Raw genomic sequence first — 19927 nt, 5'->3', positions numbered from 1 at the left:
TAATAACTCCAATAATGGTGGGCAGATACACTGGAGAAGTTAAGACAGAAGGAAGACCAGGAAGTCAGATTGAATACTAGAAAAAGAAGGGTTGGGACACTACTGCTGAACAACCAGAGCAATCACAGGACTATATTAGGATGCAGAATGTACTGGATTGAGTGGTAACTGAATGGGGGGGAGGAAGAGAAGCAAAAAGAATGACTCCAGGATGTTAGTTTGGATGGATGGTGGTGCTATTAATCTGAAAGAAATACAGTTAAGAGGAACAGGCAGGAATTGCAGATCTCTCGTTGGGGCTGGAGGCAGCTGAGACTAAATTCAGTTTTGAACCTGTGGAATTCAAGCTTCTTGTGAACATTCAGACTGATGGATGAAAATAAGTCAATCAACCAGAGTTGAACCATAGTTGCTCCTTTTAAATAAGGCTCTTTAGGCTGGGTAGGCTCTCTACTACAAACTCAATGCATGCATCACACATACTTTATACCTTAAACCAGCTTTGCTTCATTCAGAAGGCAATGAGTTTACAACCCCAGAATCAAACCTGAATTTCTCAAGCTAGTTCAGAAATTATCTGGAGTTTTTGAAAATTATAACTCCAAATAAAATATTTAAGTTACCCTGAAACACTGACTCCAGATGAAATAAAATACAGTGCTGAGTCTACTTTCTCCTTCTGATCACTACATTTCACACTGTAGATGAAAAACAGTCATCAGCATTAAGCCTGAATGAAATGAGGTCCCATTTAAGCTAACCTTTTTAAACTTCGGAAGAATATTAATTTTTTTTTCTCCTGTAAAGGTACAATTCAAAATTTTTTACCTTCCAGTTTGCCAGGCTGGGCTATATCCAGAGACTTTGGTAAGTGTTAATAAAGAAATTACTCAGGAAAATAAAATGTCATAAAGCATAAAACATGCTATGTAGTGGAAAATGCACATTTTAGCCAAGGTTTGGCACACATCAAACCTTAAATAAATATGCTGGATAAAATGATGGATAATACTGTCCTCAAAGAGCGGAAAGTTTGGTTTGACCTTCAAATCAAACTGCAGATCTATCACAAGAAACCAGAATTAGGATTTAGGAATAGTAGGTTCTGTCACTTATTTGTTCTAAAGGTAAGCAAAGCACAAACCTTAAAGAGTATAAATTAGAATATGCTGTAAGGGATATATTTCATTGAAAAAAATTAATACCTGTTTTCAGGAGTGTATATTATATATGTAACTTTGAATAAATAATAACCTTTATCTTAATTCCTGTATAATTAAATATCTACCTCAGATTGTTAACAGGATAGAAATGAGACTGTCCAACAGACAAAACATTATTTTGAAAAGTTGTAAGTTCCAAATAAATACACTAGTATCAAAATTCAAAGATGACAAAAAAGAAAAAAAATAAGATGGCAAATAAAAAGAAATAAAAGATTACTATCCTAAAATTATGAGTTTTCCCTAACCAACTTTATTAGAGAACAAATAAAAATATGCATCAGCTTCATTTGCTTTGGGGAAATATTTTTAAATAACAAACTTCAGCGTCTCTCTCAGCTGCAATCTATAAATTTAGCCCCAGATGTTCTCCAAAAGTTATTAATGGAAAGCTTCCTCTTAGCAAAAAATACTAAAACATGCAAAGAATGCAAACCACAACTCGCTTCCTCATCTTTAGCTAAAACTAAAAAAAAAAAACAAAACAAAACACATGGTCCCTATAGTCAATCTCTGGTCCTTCAATGAAGTCCCAGACAAAGGAGATTCTTTTCCCTTCTCAAAATCTTCCCATCAGTCTCTCACTGGATCTTATCAAGTCATCTAGGATCAAATTAATAATTTGACTTATAATAACTTCACTCTTTGCCATTCCAGAATCCCTTCCCTTCAGCCATCAACTGGGTCTCTGCCAGCTTTAAAATAAGCAAAAAGTCATCCTTTATCCTCTACTTCTGTCCATTTCCTCCTTTTGTTTCACTATCCCAACTCCTTGAACTCAGCCAACATCCACTGCCTCTCTACTTCCCCTCTAATACATTCACTTAAGCCTCAACCCCTCAAAACTTCTCAAGGTTCAATGCTACTTGCTTATTAAATTCTACTGGGGTTCGGGATGCCCAGCTGGTTCAGTCGGTATAGTATGCAACTCTTCATCTTCGGGTCGTGAGTTCAAGCCTCACGTTGAGTGTGGAGCCTACTTAAAAACAAAGTCACCCATTTTGGTGACTTATCACTTATAATCTTCCACGTGAAAAGCTTTACCCCCTTTGATTCTATTATACAAAACGGCTCTGTTCCCATTTCTGCTATGCTTATGTCTTACTTACTGGCCACTCTTTTTGTAGGTACCCCTAAAGCAAAATAGTTTTCTACCATTTTGGGGAAGCTCCAACCCAATGACTTTAAATTAACTGTCATCAAGTATTTCAAGAGCCAGAAAATACTGAATTCTGTGACTCAGGAACACTATTCTTAAAAATTTATTCTAAGGAATAATTTAAAATTGAGGGGTGGGAAGAGAATGAAAGCTCATAATGGGGGGAAAAAGTGGCAACAACAGGAACATGACTATTTAGATCATGACAGGCTGTTAGAACAAACACTGACACTCAACTCTCTATACCAGAAGACAGCTTCCAGGGCCTTTACCTTTTAAATTCTACAACTAAGAAGATTTTATAAGATCTTTTTAAGCCACAAACTTGACAGATCTTAGTTGGACAGATCTTTCCTTTTTATAGACTTAATCCCAAAGGAACACACTTCTGATGATTTGGAACTTACTGAGCGTAAATATTAGAACATTCATATAATAAATACATATATTTTTAAAGATGTACTGCATTCTTATTGTGATTTTTACTGTTCTGAGTAAAATCTAGTTTTGTAATGGAACTCATCTTGGAAAGATAAAATTGATAATATGGACAATTTCTTTGAAAACATATCTGTTCTGTTAAGTAGAGTTATCTGAGAAGTATGAACCTAGCCAAGTTAAGAAGTCACCTCAAATTGGGGCCCATTTTTTCATTAAAAAAAAAAGTTAGATTAAGTGATCTCTAAATTTCCTTTCAATTAAAAAATCCCGGAACCCATTCTACTTGTTTTCACAAGTTAAAGCTACATGCAGCTTCCTCTAGACATTGTTCAGTCTGATTCAATAGTTACCCGCAATTAGTTTTCTGTAGTTTTACAAGTGATGCATACATTCTCATCAAAGTTTTAAGCACTTCTGTATATTATCTTGTAAATCCTATATACTATAACATGTTCATCTAACGTGAACATAGTGTTATTTCTGTATATCCAGATCTCTATATAACTACAATGGTTTACAACGTGTTCCAAAACTAAATACAGCAGTGCCCGCGTACCTGAGGGAGATACACTACAAGACCCCGTGTGAATGTCTGAAACCACAGAGAGTGCCAAACCCTACATGTATACTATGTTTTTTCCTCTACGTACATAAAATAAAGTTTAATTTATAGACTAGGCACAATAAGACATTAACAACAGTAAAATATTATAATAAATTATCATATAAAATAATAAAATACAGCAACTATAACAATATACTACAACAAATTATGTGAATGTAGTCTCTCTCAAAATCTTTTTATACTGAAATCACCCTCCTTGTGATGATGTGAGATGTTAAAATGCCTACATAATGAGACAAAGTGAGGTGAATGATGTAGGCACTGTGACCTAGCATTAGGGTATAAGTGATCTTCTGACATACTGTCAAAGGATCGATATGTCAAAAGGAGGACTGTCTGCTTCTGGTCCACAGAGGCAAAAATGCAAATAAAGAGAAGGCTACTATACAAAGAGCTACTTTCTCTTTGTAGCTCTCTAAATTTCCTTTTAATTACAAAATCTACTATACAAACATTTTTAGTTAGCCAAACGAACAAATCACCACTATGAAAGCAAACAGGTTCATAATTCATTTTATCATTACCTTGTATCTTGTCTAAAGCAAGCAAATTTCCATTTTTAATTAAAAATAGTATGGGGAGCCAGTTGGGTGGCTAAGTTGGTTAAGAGTCCGACTTCAGCTCAGGTCATGATCTCACTGTATGTGGGTTCGAGCCCCGCATCAGGCTCTGTGCTGACGACTCAGAGCCGGGAGCCTGCTTCGGATTCTGTGTCTCCCTCTCTTTCTGCCCTTCCCCCACGTGTGCTCCATCTCTCTCACAAAATAAATAAACACTAAAAAAAATAGTATTGGGGGAAAAGCTACTCAGTATAATCAATTTTCCTCCCTCCCCTTGTTACCTTTTACCCATTTAAACGCCCACAAAATGTGATGCCTAAGCACTATTTATAAAGATTACCATCAGCAAGAATAAAATCATAAAGTGAACTACTCACCTTAAGATTCCAGGTTAGTTACTTTGCCAAAACCAAATATCCATTTAATGAAAAGATAGTTTGTGCAACTTTTTTATTACACTGAAGATAAACAGTTGTTTGTTTTTTCCTCAGCATGCTCAGTTATGCTATCCTGTGATTTTAGGGATTTACTCCATCAATACTTTCCCTTGACACAGCAGAAACCTCTATAAGATTAGATTAACTTTGGCAAATAAGAATCAAAAAAAAAAAAAGAAAAGAAAAATAGAATCATATTTAATGTTTACAGGAATATTTTTAACATGAAAAATATGGCAATATGCTTAAGACCTGTGCTTAAGGTAGATGGCAGAGTATCTCATATATATGTACATACGTAGAAGTGATCAAAATAAAAGGTTTTTTTTTTCAGAATAGTTTCAGTTTATGTTTTATAAAAGACATCAATGTGTTATAAAAGGCTACAACAGTATAAATAGTATAGTAGTAGAAAGGCTACTATTTTTTTTTTAAGTTTATATATTTACTTTGAGAGAAAGAAGGAATGCACCCACACGAGCAGGGGAGAGACTGAGAGAATCCCAAGCTCCTCACAGTCAGCACAAAGCCCGATGCGGGGCTTGAACTCACGAACCATGACATCATGACCTGAGCTGAAGTCAGACACTTAACTGACTGAGCCACCCAGGCACCCCCCAGTCTTTTTTTTTTTTTTTAATAAAAGCTTTTAAGTAATCGCTACACCCAATGTGGGGCTCGAACTTACAACCCCAGGATCAAGAGTCTCATGCTCCACTGACTAAGCCAGCCAGCACCCCAAATCACTGTCTTCTTAATAATTTTTGCTTACAAATTTACACATATTTGAGCCTCAGCTGTCAAAAATAGCCACAGTATAACTCTAAGAGTCTAAGAATACCTTTAGCACGTTTCTTTCACTCCATGCAAACTCAGAAGTCAGCAACTTCTTTAACATTAGTATGTAAAATTTCTGGAAATACAAGGCCACTGAGATTTAACTAAAAACCTGAGGGAGCCTGGCTGGCTCACTTGGAAGAGCATGCAACTCTTGATCTCAGGGTCATGAGTTCCAGCATACGATGTGTGTCGAGATTACTAAAAAAAAAATTAACTAAAACAAAAAGTAACAACTTGATTTTTTTCTACAGAGTAACACAGTAACACTCTAGAGAGTAAAACAATCTATTTGAATAATAAACTTAAAGAGAACATAAAATGTATTTACACTAAGTTTCATCCTAACAAAAACAAAAAGAAATATGATAAGTATAAATGACTGATTTATATAATCAATTTTCGCAACTAATGTTGCCAGTTTAAGAAAATATCAATTTACCTTAAAGTTTTTTTCAATTACAAAACTAGAGCTGAATTTTACCTTATTTTTGGCCACTTTATGAAAATGTAAAATACAATAATAAAACACATTAAACATATTTTAAATTAAAAAACCTGGTTTCGGTCAGAAGCTGATACAAAAAAATTATCAATTTTAGACTAGGTGCTGAGAAAAAGAGGGAGCAGTACCTACTGACACCATTTTTACTGTTTAGGATCATGGATAATGCTTTCCAAGCCTTCATCATTAACTGTCTTAGCCTCCCCTGGTACTTCTATCATTGTCAGCACAAACTTCTGAAAACTATAAGCTTGCCAGGATTGAGCCAAACTTCTTTACCCTTTCAGGGATGATTTTTCTGTTTTGTTTTTGGTAGGAGTATTCTAAACTGACCAATTTCTTCCATGTACTTTAAGTTGGAAGAATCTGAAGTAAAACTCTGCCACTATGCAAAAGCTTTACGTTTAAGGATAAAAAGGCTTATCAGAAACCAGTCTGCATTTTATAGACATCAACAGAGGTCCTGTCTTCTGCAACATCTGAAGGAACCAATCACAAATTCCCTATTCCACAACATTCTCTCTCCAAACAACCTCCTACCTCGACAAGCACACACAAACAGATCTATACCCAAACCACACCTAGACACACCCTAAGAATAAAACATCTGGAAAAAGAATAAATTTCAGACATGAGAAATATCCTGAGACACAACATATTTTGGTTTAGAGAGAAAGCAACCACGTTATTTTAGTATCAATGAAGCAAGACCTAGGATTATCTGCTGTTACCATAAGGGTTATGGACTGGAAGTTTAATCACGAGAAAAAAAAAATAGATTTGCATTGAGTTCATAAAGGTCTCTCCAATGTGAAAGAATTACCAACCAAATATTAATCTAGTTGAGAGAGATTTATGTAATTAACAAATATTACACTGATTTTAAAATTCTATTCACCTCATTTCTTTGGTGTAATTGGGCTAAGGCAGAAGCAAAAAAAGAGACATCAAAGGAATAAGAGATATAGCAAGAAATCCATGTTCTCATATCATTTCTGACCTATGTTGAAAAAGCATTTTCCTGAGTCTCTGTTCTACCGAATTGAATACTCAGAAAACACCTGAGTGCTTACCACTAATACACTGCTCTGTGAGTTATACAGAGGCAGAAATGAAAAATACTAATGAAAGAGGTAAAATGTGCTAGGAGTTAGGAAAAAGTGCATACACTGTGAGGACTGAAGCTAAGTTTGGTGGATTCATGCATGATGTCAGGTACAAAGTGAAAGGGCTATCTTTGTTTTTTTTTAATCCCAGGAACAATAAGAAGAAGGAGGGCTATCAAAACGACCCAGAATTCATAATTTAAAAAAAAAAAAAAAAAAGACCCAGAATTCCAAATGGATGTTCAATATAAAAAGTGACTAAAAAGAATTGGTAAGTATTCCTAGCAAGTTAAGGGTGCAGCATCTACATGTTTGCAGTAATGTCCACTTCAACCAATGGACAGGGGAGAGAGACCCAGCACCCAGAATCATATAAACAACCTGACTCTCAGGGATTTTAATGGACTGATAAAAAGTTCAGCATAGGCCTTGGAATGGGAGATGCAAGGGCCAGTAATAATAATGGCCCTAAGGAAGGGCCAGAAGACTAAAGACAAGACTAATATTCCAAGAACTATTCATATTTTAATACAGGGCCCCTAAGATTATTTAAAATAACAACAACAAAACAACTTGAGATTGGAATTACTCAAGTTCAACTCCAAAGATTCATGAAATAAAATTGGTAAGTCTGTCTAGGTACACAATTGGCATAGAAAAATCACTCAACTCATAACTGAGCCTAGAAGACCACACAGCAGCCACAGAATGTATTTTGTTCACAAAAGTATCCTCCTCCACAAAAGAACTCTCCTGGCAGAAACTTTCTTTGTATAAAACAGCCACCAAACAAGAGAATTCACTAAAATTAATAAAGCAGTCAACACTGGTTCTGATATGTACAGGAAATGGATGTTCTTTGATAGAACTGTAATTATACAGATAGCCAGGAACACATAGAAACACTGTCAGTCTCAAATTTGGTTCTTAAAGTTCTCTCCAGAGGTATCAACTTTGAAATGTCTACTATTGGGGCACCAGTATGGCTCAGTCGGGTAAGCGTCCAACTTTGGCTCAGGTCATGATCTTGCAGTTCGCAGGTTCGAGCCCCGACTCGGGCACTCTGCTGTCAACACGGGGCCCACTTCAGATCCTCTGTCTCCCTCTCTTTCTGTCCCTTCCTCATTTGTGAGCGCCAGTGCATGCTCTTTCTCACTCGCTCTCTCAAAAATAAACATTAAAAAAGAAGGTCTAATTAAAGAAGAAGAAGAAGAAGAAGAAGAAGAAGAAGAAGAAGAAGAAGAAGAAGAAGAAGAAGGAAGGAAGGAAGGAAGGAAGGAAGGAAGGAAGGAAGGAAGAAATGTCTACTATCTCCTGAACTCTAAATCTGGTCCAAGGAGATGGATTACACCTGATCCAATTTACATCATTTGCACACCTAAGTTCACCCCCTGTAGTAAAGATGAGTTCTCACCTTACACTGCACATTAGAATTACCCAGGAGCTGAGAAAAATTCCAATACCCAGGATGCATGCCAGACCAATTAAATTAATCTCTGGGGATAGGTTCCCCCCCCCCCCAACCTTCAGAGCTCCCCAGGTGATTTCAATATAATGCCAAAGTGGGAAACCACCAACTTGAATTGTACGGGTAACTCAAGTAAAAAAACTAGAAGGCATCGATCTACAGCAGAAAAAGGTAAAAAAGGAAACAAGGAACCTAGATGTAGCAAGTTTTACCAGTTTTAACCTGGTTGCAATATATTTTAAATCAAAGGCAGACTGAAATTTAAATCAAACAGCCAATTCTCAGTATTCACAGTAGTTATGTTACAGACTATAAAATCACAGCAAATACTAAATTAGCAAATATTGAACCACACTGTTCCTAAGGGAAAGAGAGTTAGGTTCCTACATCCTCTGGTCACACTCAACCAATCAGTTAACAACCTGGTTTTGTGTGTTTGTTTAAAGAATCCTTAATATATGTTGTTGATTCATTAACATTGAACCTAAGGCCAAGAGCTTATGCCTAAAAAAAAAGGTTATCTAACACACACCTTTTCTACATAAGGTACATTCCAGTTTTCTTGCAGTTAGGAACACTAGACAGCACTTCAATAATATGCCTGCGCACCATTTTAAACAGTGAAATCTTGAAAAGCACATAAATGCAAAAAAAAACCCCAAAACATGAAGTACTAAATAGACCAAAAAAAGGACACTTGTTTACAGCATGACAGCTGAAACAGTTACAGCATGAAAGAGTGTTGCCTTGTTTGACTGCAGTTGGGAACGTGCATATTTAGGTACTCCAATTTTTCACAGCTCTGCACATGTGTACAAATCACCATAAAATCACCATGAGGATTGACTTTAGGCTTACAAATACATTTTACCAAGCAGGCAGGTTCACAAATCCTGTATACAGAATCCATGAATACTGAGAATAGTCTGTAGAAGTGTCAAGGTAGCTCAAATTGTTACAAAGAAATGAATTCTATTTGAGTTTCCACTAAGCAAGATCAAGAACAATGACACCAATATGCTCATCTATGTAATCTTCTCCACTAGAACTCCTAAATTGGATTTCCTAAGAATGTGACAATTTTTCTCATATCAAATCTATATTAAAAAATAAGTAAATAAAAAGCCTATATACTCAGGGCTCCTGAGTGGCTCACTAGGTTGAGGGTCTTCAGCTCAAGTCATGATCTCACAGTTTGTGGGTTTGAGCCTAGCCCCACTTTGGGCTTTCTGGTAACAGCATGGAGCCTGCTTTGGATTCTGTCTCTGGCCTCTCTGTGCCCCCCTCTCAAAAATAAGTAAGCATTAAAAAAAAAAAAAAAAAAAAAAAATGAAAAAAAAAAACAAAAAAAAACACTCGTATACTCAATTTGCTCAAATATCTTCTTTTCATGTAGTACAAAAGTAAACAAATTATATTTTATCAAACACTTCTAATCACAAAATACAGCAATGACTTAAAGAAAAGGTACGCTGGCTGAATCAGATGACCTCTAAAATGCCCTGTGGCGTGAAGTTTTTTTAAGTCTAAAAAGTTAAGTTGGTATGCCTATTTTAATTATGATAAAAGCGGGTATATGAATAAATATTCTCAGTAACAGTTTATTAGGACCACAATCAACATTTTTTAGTAGTAGGGCTGCAATACAAATTGTCATCTGAAAAACAGCTTAACAGCTCCACTTGACTTAGAAAAATAATTTGAATCCAGCAGGATACTATCAAATCTGATAGGCTCTCACCTTGGGTAACTTCAAAAAGAAAAAAAAAACAAGCTGCCATATTAATGCTATTAAACTAAATATGCCTCATCATATAGAAAGTGGACTCAAAATGAATCAAAGACCTAAATGTGAGAGCTAAAACTGTAACACTCTCAGAAGAGAACATAGCTGTAAAAAAGTGTAAATCTTTATGACCTTCGATTAGGTAACGATTTCTTAGATATGACACCAAAAGCATAAATTTGACAAAAGAAAAAAAGTTAAATTGGACTTCATCAAAATAAAAAATTTTGTGCTGGCATGGATACCATCAAGAACGTGCAAACATAACTCGGAGAAAATGTTTGCAAATCACATATCTGATAAGGGGCTTATATTCAGAATACACACAGAAAAAAACTCGCTTACAATTCAATGAATAGACAACTTTATTTTTTAAATGGGCAAAGGATTTGGCTAGACATTTCTCCAAGAAATTTACCAATAAACGCAAGATGCACAACATCCTTAGTTATTAGAGAAATGCAAATCAAAACCACAAGGAGAGGGGCGCCTGGGTGCTCAGTCGGTTAAATGTCTAACTCTTGGTTTTGGCTCAGGTCATAATCTCAGGGTTCATGGGATGGAGACCCGAGTCAGGCTCTATGCTGGGCATGGAGCCTGCTTAAGATTCTCTCCCTCTGCCCCTGCCCTGCTTGTGTGCACATGCACTCTCTCTGTCAAAAAAAAAAAAAAGGAAAAAAAAAAGAAAAACAAAACAAAACAAACAAACAAAAAACCAAGGAGGTATCACTTCACATCCACTACGATAGCTATAATCAAGAAAGTGGACAGACACTGGCCAGAATGTGTAGAAACTGGAACCTTTGCACACTGCTGGTGGGAATGTAAAATGGTGCTGTCATAAATGCCTAGCAGTTCCTTAGAAAGTTAAACACAGAGTTACCAAATGACCCAGCAATTCCACTACTAGGTATATACTTAAGACAAATTAAAACACTGCCAAATAAAAACATGTACATGAACGTTCATAGTGGCATTCAAAAAGTAGAAACAATTCAAATTGCCAGTTAACTGATGAATGGAAACAGGAAACAACCCAAATGTCAATCAATTGATGAATGGATAAACTGTGGTATAACCATAAAATGGACTGTTAGCCATAAAAAGGAATTAAGTACTGATACAAGCAACAATATGGATAAACCTCAAAAACATTATACTAAGAAGCCAGTTACAAAAGGCCACATATTGTATGATTCCATTTATATGAAATGCCCAGAACAGGCAAAAAGAGACAGAAAACAGATTAGTGATTTCCATCTGGAGGGGCAGGGGTGGAGGAGGAGGGGAGTCGAGGGGGGGGGGGGAAGGAATGGGGAGTGACTGCTAATAAGTAAAAGGTTTCTTTTGGGGATGAATTAAATAGTAATGATGGTTGTAAATATACTAAGAATCACTGAATTGTACATTTTAATAAAAATGGTAAGTTCTGGGGCGCCTGAGTGGCTCAGTCGGTTAAGCATCCGACTTTGGCTCAGGTCATGATCTCACAGCTTGTGAGTTTGAGCCCCACATCAGGCTCTGTGCTGACAGCCTGGAGTCTGCTTTGGATTCTGTGTCTCCCCCTCTGCCCCTTCCCTGCTCATGCTCTGTCTCAAAAATAAATAAACATTAAAAACAAATTTTTTTTTAAAGGTAAGTTTTATAGTATGTGAATTAATTTCAATTTAAAAAAATGTGAATGTGCCATTTAAACTGTTATAAAAAGTCAAAATATTACTTTGCTAATCCTCTTCAAAATTTGAGAATTAGTCAAGCATACATGCTAACTAGAAACCATACTTCTACTCTCCCTCCTATAGTGTGGAAATAGGAGAGATCTCATTTGACACAGGATCATATAGGAAATCTGCTTTTTCCCATTGATAGCCAACACAGGAGCAAGAATTAGACAATTTTTTTTAAAAAGTGAGTATCTAGGGGCGCCTGGATGGCTCAGTCAGTTAAGCATCCAACTTTGGCTCAGGTCATGATCTCATGGTTCGTGAGTTCGAACCCCGTGTCGGGCTCTGTGCTGACAGCTCAGAGCCTGGAGCCTGCTTTGGATTCTGTCTCTCCCTCTCTCTCTGCTCCTCCCCACGCTCTATCAAAAATAAACAAACATTAAAAAATTAAAAAGTGAATATCTTATAGGGATACTATGGTTTAAAATAAGAGGCCTATAGCCTCTAAAGATCCATGACATGAAGTAATTTGCAACTTTATCCCATATGATTATTATTCCTATTTTATATTGGGCAAAAAAGGTTATACAACTATTAAGTGGCAAGGCTAGAATCAATTCAAACCAAGTTTATCTGAATCCAGAAGCTGCGCTCATTTATTCCTTCAACATTTACTGAGGGCCTGCTAAATACCAGGCATTGAGTCACGTTCAGGAAAAACAGTAAGTAAATTAATAAATAGTATGTCAGGGCTATGAAAAACTTAGCAGGGTAATTACGACTGCCATGGATGGAAGAGCTATTTTACACTGGGGTGGTCAAAAGAAGGGTTCTCTGAGAAAACTACATATGAACAAAGATCTGAGAATAAATAAAGGAAGTGAGCCATCCCAATAGGTGAAGACTCCAAGAAGAGAAAAATAAGGCAAGAGCCCTGAGGTAGAAATAGAAAGGAGTCTGTAGGTAAGTGAACAGGGAGGGGGAAAAGATAGATAATGTAAGGCATTCTATGCCCTAACAGGGACTCTGGATTACAGGTGTAATCCCTTGAACATGGGTTTGAACTGCACAGGTCCACTTACATATGAATTTTTTTTTATAAATACAGTAGAGTAATATAAATGCATTTTCTCTTCCTTACGGTTTTCCTTTTTTTCTCTAGCTTACTTTAAGAATACAGTATATAATGCATATAACATTCAAAATACAGGCTAATCAACTATGTTATCGGTAAGGCTTCCAGTTAACAGTAAGCTATTAGTAAAGTTTTTGGAGAGTCAACAGTTATGTATGGATTTGGACTGTGCAGGGGTCAGCACCACTAACCCTTGCATTGCTGGAGGGTCAACTGTATATTCTGAGTAAAACGGGGAAGCCACAGCAGGGATGCGAGTGCAGTCACATATGACTTTTGTTTTGAAAGAATCTAAAATAATGGGCTGAGAAAAGACAGTAAGAGAACAAGGGCAGAAGCAGGGAAATCAGTTATGAAATTGTGGATATAATCCAGATGAGGGATGACAAGGATTTCCATCAGGAAGTAATTCAGAAGACAGGACAAACAGTTGGATTCTGGATATATTCTGAAGGTAGAGCTGGATAGAATTTGATGATGTTTTGACTATGGGATAGGACGAAACCAAGGTTTCTGGTTAAACAAATGGATGAATAAAGTTGTCATGTACCAATATGAAGAATACTACAGGAGAAAAAAACAGGTTTGGGAAGTAAAGTCAAAAAAAGCAGTTTCATACATGTTTACCTCTATCAATCTGCTTTTGTCTTAACCGCTAACTTGACACACTGATTTCTGTGCAACACAGACATTAAGTAGTGAAACAGAACCTAAATCCAGGTCTTCTGATTCCAGATCCTATATTTTTTTCTAATGAAGTTTTATAAGACCTACTGAATGAAATCAGTTTTTTTTTTTTTTGAAGTTAGTTTTTATCAGAATAAAATAACTCAAAGGCACGCACCATTTGTTGGTGACCCAAAACCTGCATTCACAAATAAAGGCTATCAAATGAAGAATTATTAAAAACACCTGACAAACAGGAACAAGTATTATGTAGGTAAAATTAAAGCAGACAGCAATGACACAAATAAATAAAATTCACGTAACAAATGTTCAATTTAGATAAATACTATGCAGAACTATACTTGCAGAAAGATGCCAGATCACCCCTACTTTTAAAATTCTCCTTGGGGCGCCTGGGTGGCTCAGTCGGTTAAGCGGCCGACTTTGGCTCGGGTCATGATCTCGCGGTCCATGAGTTTGAGCCCCGCGTTGGGCTCTGTGCTGACAGCTCAGAGCCTGGAGCCTGTTTCGGATTCTGTGTTTCCCTCTCTCTGACCCTCCCCCGTTCATGCTCTCTCTCTCTCTCTGTCTCAAAAATAAATAGTTAAAAAAAAATTTTTTTTAAATAAATAAATAAAAATAAAATTCTCCTTGGGGTGCCTAGGTAGCTCAGTTGGTTAAGCGTCCAACTTCAGCTCAGGTCATGATCTCACAGCTCATGGGTTCGAGCCCGTGTCCAGCTCTGTGCTGACAGCTCAGAGCCTGGAGCCTGCTTCGGACTCTGTGTCTCCTCCCTCTGCCTCTCCCCTGCTCATGCTGTGTTTCTCTCTCAAAAACAAATAAACATTCAAAAAAGAATAAAACTGAAAATAAATTTTTAAAAAATTCTCCTTGATTAATAAAGACTCTTGGGACACCCGGGTGGTTCAGTCGGTTGAGCGCCTGACTTCAGCTCAGGTCATGATCTCACAGTTCTGGAGTTTGAGCCCTACATTGGTCGCACTGCTTGTCAGTGTGTCAGCACAGAGCTCACTTCGGGTCCTCTATCTCCCTCTCTCTGTTCCTACCCCACTTGTGCTCAACCAAAAATAAACATATTTTTTTTAAAAAACTATCTTTGAACAGTAAAGATTTGCCATAGTTTTAATCAGCACACAAGTACATGCATAAAAAAATTATTTTTAAAATGTGATGCATTAACTTTATATTATAAAATATGGGGAATATTATCCTCTCAGCTATAGAAGCTATAAAATAGTCTAGCAAATGTTTACTTCTTGACTGTAAAGTTAAGTAATTGTCCCAATGATTTCTCTATAATGCCAAACTTGTTAATATGTTAATAACCTACAACTTCATAGCATTAACAGATCTAATCACAGCTTCACCACACAGTGGCTACATAATTTGGGGTAAGTCACGTTCCAAATAAGTGATTACTCTCCGTCTCTACTGAAATGAAACAGGATTATCTAATTTCCATTTTACAAGGTTGGAATAAATCCAGAAAACGTTAAGTATACTTTGCAAAACATAAAAATTATGGCAAAGATAAACTAAGAAAATAAGCCAACTTTTGGGGGAATACATATATATAAATATGAATTTTAAATTATTCCTTTATAGGGCCTCAACCTTACTATTACAGAATTGCTTAAAAAAATTCTCAGGGGTGCCTGAGTGGCTCAGTCAGTTCAATGCTGACAGCTCAGAGCCTGGAGCCTGGAGCCTGGAGCCTGGTTCAGATTCTGTGTCTCCCATTCTCTCTGCCCCTCCCCCGCTCATGCTGTCTCTCTGTCTCTCAAAAATAAACATTTTTAAAAATTAAAAAAAAAAAAGATTTCTGTAAAATAGAATTAAACTATTTCAGAACTTGCTATAGTTAGAAACACTTTTTGGTTTGCCAAGCAATGAACATTTGCTGTAATCACTATGCACCCATTTAAGAGACAGAGAAAAGGTATTTTTCCTATTCTCGTGAGATCTATGGCCCATGGGAGTGAAAGAGACCTGAAAAGTTAAATAAAACACCCAAACACTTTAGGATAAAAATAGAAGGCATCTCATTAAGCAGTAATTGATTAACAGCTAAAAGAAAGTATCACAATGACTGCTTTGAAAGTTAAGATGATTACCTTAGTTTTATCCTTTACTCAAGTAACTCTACTATCTAGTTATATTTATCATTCACACAAAATACCTTCAATTCTATTCTGTTCCCCCTTTCCTTGGCTTCTCCTAAAAGCTCCCTGACAGCCCTGTTCCTGGCCAGATTATCCAATCAACCTTCTCAGATACTATAATTCTAGGTATATATACTCCCCAAGTTCCCAGTACCCAGTAAACCTCAAGATCCAAGATGAGTCAATTTTCTAACCTTTGATTATGCTGTAACCCTTCACATCACAAATACTTATATGGAGTCCATCAAGGCAATGTGACTACTAAAAATGTCAGTAAGAGCCCATATTCTACCTCTCAATTACTACAGCCAGATACTTGAGTAAAGAGCAGTGCAGTGTTGTGAATAATCCAAAATAATTTATTCTTTCTAAATCCTCTGAAAAGAAGCACCCATTCAAAATCCACCTGTTTCTAAATCTTAATCTCCTTCATCTAGCTAAATCAACAGTTAATAAATAAGTCCCCATTAGGTAAGAGAGAAAAAATGCACAAAATCTGCAAGAGTAATTTAACATTTCTAGAACTATCAAAATTAAATGTGGATCTATTTCTTTACTCTAACTCCTGCCAATGTTAAGCACTGCCAGAAACCCACCATTCTCTAAGAATGTTTTCTTAAAACATAATCTAACCATTATCCTGGTAATATGTGACTTTGTTCTAGGAAGAAACAGTTGGAAAGAAAAAAAAAATGAGAAAGAACATCTCAAAGGCTCAAATAAGTTTGAAAACCACAATTCTGCACTGTATACTGAAGAACAACTCTATCAATATGATAGCGGACAGCACCTCCAGCATTACAGAGGTGCCAGATGTACAGATCTGTACAGATGTGATGATACTCATCACCAATGTTTTATTTCATCCACCTTAGTACCTGATTCAAAAATTATTTCCTAGGTATGCCACCACCTGAGAAAAGGCTGGGAGGCACTGATAGGGTACACTAAAGAAGTTAAAACCTCAACTTCAAAATATTCTCCAATGAGAAAATCAAAGTCTACTTGATGTTATTGATCCTAAAGACTTATTTCATTTTACCAAGTAATCAAATCCTACATTTGTAGAGTATTTATGTTTTTAAGACACAGTTCCTCTCACAGCTTACGTAATCTCTTCAGCAGCAATAATATCCTGGTATGGGTAAGATAAAGAAATCTGAAAACTTTTAGGTAAGACATGGTCAGAGCAGCATTTGTGTATAGTATCTTTTTTTCCTAAGCTGAGGATTCCTAACTGAAATCCTCAAAATATCCATTTCCTAACTTCCTTCCAAAGCACTAACACCTTCCTTCCAATATACTATGCAATTAACTTAAATATTTAGTTCTTATCTGTCTCCCTCAGCTAGACTATTATATCCACAAAGGCAGAGGTCCTGATCTGCTTTGGTTTATCTGCTTTATCTCCAGCACCTTGATCAGTACCCGACACAGTGCGCCCTTAAAAAATAATTGATAAGTAAATAAACAAATTTCATAATCTGGTTGCAGTTTTGTATGTAATTCAGTTTTTTGAAGAGTTAAATTTAAGGGGTACCTGGCTGGTTCAGTCCATAGAACATGTGACTCATGATCTTGGGGTTTTAAGTTTGAGCCCCACATTGGGTGTAGAGATTACTTTAAAAAAACAAAATCTTTACAAAAAACTTTTTTTGCTATTAAGATGGTCAGGAAAAAATTTTGTTCACCAAAGACAGAATAAACACACTGAAAGTAGTAATGTGTTTCAGAAGTTTGATTTATCTATATTAAAATTATTTTTCTAGTTACTACCAGAAAACCTTTATCAGGTATTTCAAAAATACACACAAAAGGAAAGGTTTTATTTTAACTAAAATAGGAAACCAATAGTTTTCCATTCCTCTAATCAGAAGACACTAAGGAATAAAGGGTAATAAGATACTCAGAGGTAGTACTTGGGACACAGAAAAATGCAGTGGCAAGTATTTTTTTTTTTTTTTTTTGTTAAAGTTGCCATGTAAAATCCAAGATTATCACCATTAAGTTCTGTACTAACTCAGTTCTGTACTTTTTTCTTTTAAAAACTGAAATCTGCCTTTTCCAGAACCCTGGAGTCTAAATCTAACCAATTAGTTATCCCTATAATTCTCCGTCAAATACAATCTCACAAGTGTTGTGGATTTAACCTTAATTTTTAGTCTTAAAACAAATACTTTTAATCTTAATACAAATAATCTTAAATTAGTCATATAGCCTATCTACTGTTCAACTAGTGTTCCACAGTTCCTTTTTTGGCCTCAAATGACGAAACTTCTCTAACGTCTCTGGGGAGGTTGGTGTAAAGTATAATGTTTCCTCAAATTGTTCTTGTTTTTTTCCCCGCACCATTTTGTGACATCCCTTCAACTAGGAACGTTATATACATTTTTCTATTCTGAAGGAAAGTCCAGAGTGAGAAGCAAAAGTAAAAATATCGCACGGAAAATAAGTTGAAAGGGAATAGATAAGAAAAAGCACAGAAGTAAATGTGAAGCAAATATGTCCACAAAAGAGGAAGAAGCAGAAAAGAGAAGAAAAAGTGATCTTGCCTAGAAACGAGAGAAAAAACAGAGGGGGGGATAGGGAGATTTGCTTATTCTTCTAGAAACAAAAGCACTAAATCCTTCTGAGAAAAATGTCAGTCTCTTTAAGATGATGTCAAAACTCTAAAAAGCACTCAGCTGACACTCCAAACAAGAGTTCTACCTTCTCTTCCTATACTTTCATTAGAGCTAGTCTTCATCTGTAAAATTAAATGCAGCTATAGATAACACAGTCAATCTTTACAAAACTGCAGTTGTGGTTGCCATCTTTGCCTGGAAAACAAAACAAAACACCAAACTCCATGGCTTGGGGAAAAAAAGAATGTATTAAGTTGGAAAGCCAGAAAACCATGAACTGCTAACTCAGGTAGCTATGACACGGGTTAATAAACGCCTCCTACCAAACTAAGATTCCACTAAAGACCTGGGGAAGAAGGGCAAAGGGCTGTAGCCTTACCGCGATCGCAAGGGTGGGGCACCGTAGAAAAAAAATTTTGAGGGCGAGCTATCCCGAAGGTATAAGGGGGCTGGTGACTCAGATCTCGGGGAGACTGCATACTAGGCGGCAAATGATGTTGATGGACTAAGGGCAGCTTCGGGGAGAGCTACGAAGTGAGCTGCCGGACTAATGCTCGTTGAAAGTGCGAAGGCTAACAGAGGAAGATACACGGGGCAAAGGATTAAGAGTCAAAGGAGAGGAGAGCCGAGGGGCCGAGTAGTCAGGGAAGCTGGGCGTGGGAGGCCTGAGCAGAGGCCGCGAGGCGCCTTTGCAGCCAGCCGCCTTCTCAGCTACCCCACACTCAGCCCCTCTCAGGGCCGCCCTTGCCCCAGTGACAACGGCGAAAGCAGCTGTTTCCGCTGGGCCGGGGACCGCGAAGAAGGCATCCCTGCGGCGGGCGGACAGGCCAGTGTGTGTGTGTGAACGACAGATGATTTCGAGACCACTGTCGCCGAACCAATGCCAAACTTCGCCCTTTTCCCCCCTCTTAGCCTTCTTTATCCCCCAACTTCCCGGCCGGCTGGTGTCCGCTTCGACCGACCGAGGACCCCCCTCCCCCGCCCTTCTTCTCGCCTTCTCTCACCCCTCCCCAACGTCCTGAGGCTGGGAAAGGACTGGCTACCAGGGCCGCTCCCGAGCCCGCCCGGGTGCCCCAGAGTCCCAGACGCCGCCCCTGACAAAACGCTTGCGTTCTCTCGGCGGCTCCCTCGCCCGCCCAGATGCTGCAAACTCCTCTCACCTGCATTGACGCCATGATGGAACCATCCCCCCAAGGCCGGCGAGGCCAGAGACGCAGGGGGCGGAGCTGCCGTGCTCGCGTCACGCCGCGGGGGCCCAGCATCCTGGGCGCGGGGGGCGGGGCCTCCGATGGGAAGGGGACGGCGGGAGGGGATTGGCTGGAGCGCTGGGCCTCCGTGGGGGTGGGGCAGGCGAGAGCATGGTAAATGGCGCTGTCGGTACTCAGTCACATCCAGCTCTCCGGCGTGCCCGGCGAGCTCACCTGCTGACCTGGTCGTTCAAGAAACGCCGCTCTGGTTCTGATCTCGCCATGGTGGTTGTTTTTTTCTCTCTATACCCCGAGATTTTG

At 37.7% G+C, this 19927-nt stretch overlaps 1 protein-coding gene across 1 annotated transcript in view; it reads right to left on the bottom strand.

The window, feature by feature from the left end:
* The window catches only part of UBE2W (ubiquitin conjugating enzyme E2 W), a 74980-nt gene extending 55299 nt beyond the window's left edge, over positions 1 to 19681 (bottom strand). The window contains exon 1 of the mRNA XM_040487575.1: positions 19580 to 19681. Coding sequence (XP_040343509.1) covers positions 19580 to 19681 — 102 coding nt within the window. The remainder of the gene's footprint in view (positions 1 to 19579) is intronic.
* Positions 19682 to 19927: the final 246 nt, after the last annotated feature.

Source organism: Herpailurus yagouaroundi, unplaced genomic scaffold (genome assembly GCF_014898765.1).
Source record: "Herpailurus yagouaroundi ecotype Mexico unplaced genomic scaffold, PumYag 165, whole genome shotgun sequence".
Classification (NCBI taxonomy): domain Eukaryota; kingdom Metazoa; phylum Chordata; class Mammalia; order Carnivora; family Felidae; genus Herpailurus; species Herpailurus yagouaroundi.
Note: the sequence above shows the minus strand (reverse complement) of the source record. Positions and strands in the feature narration are given on the sequence as shown.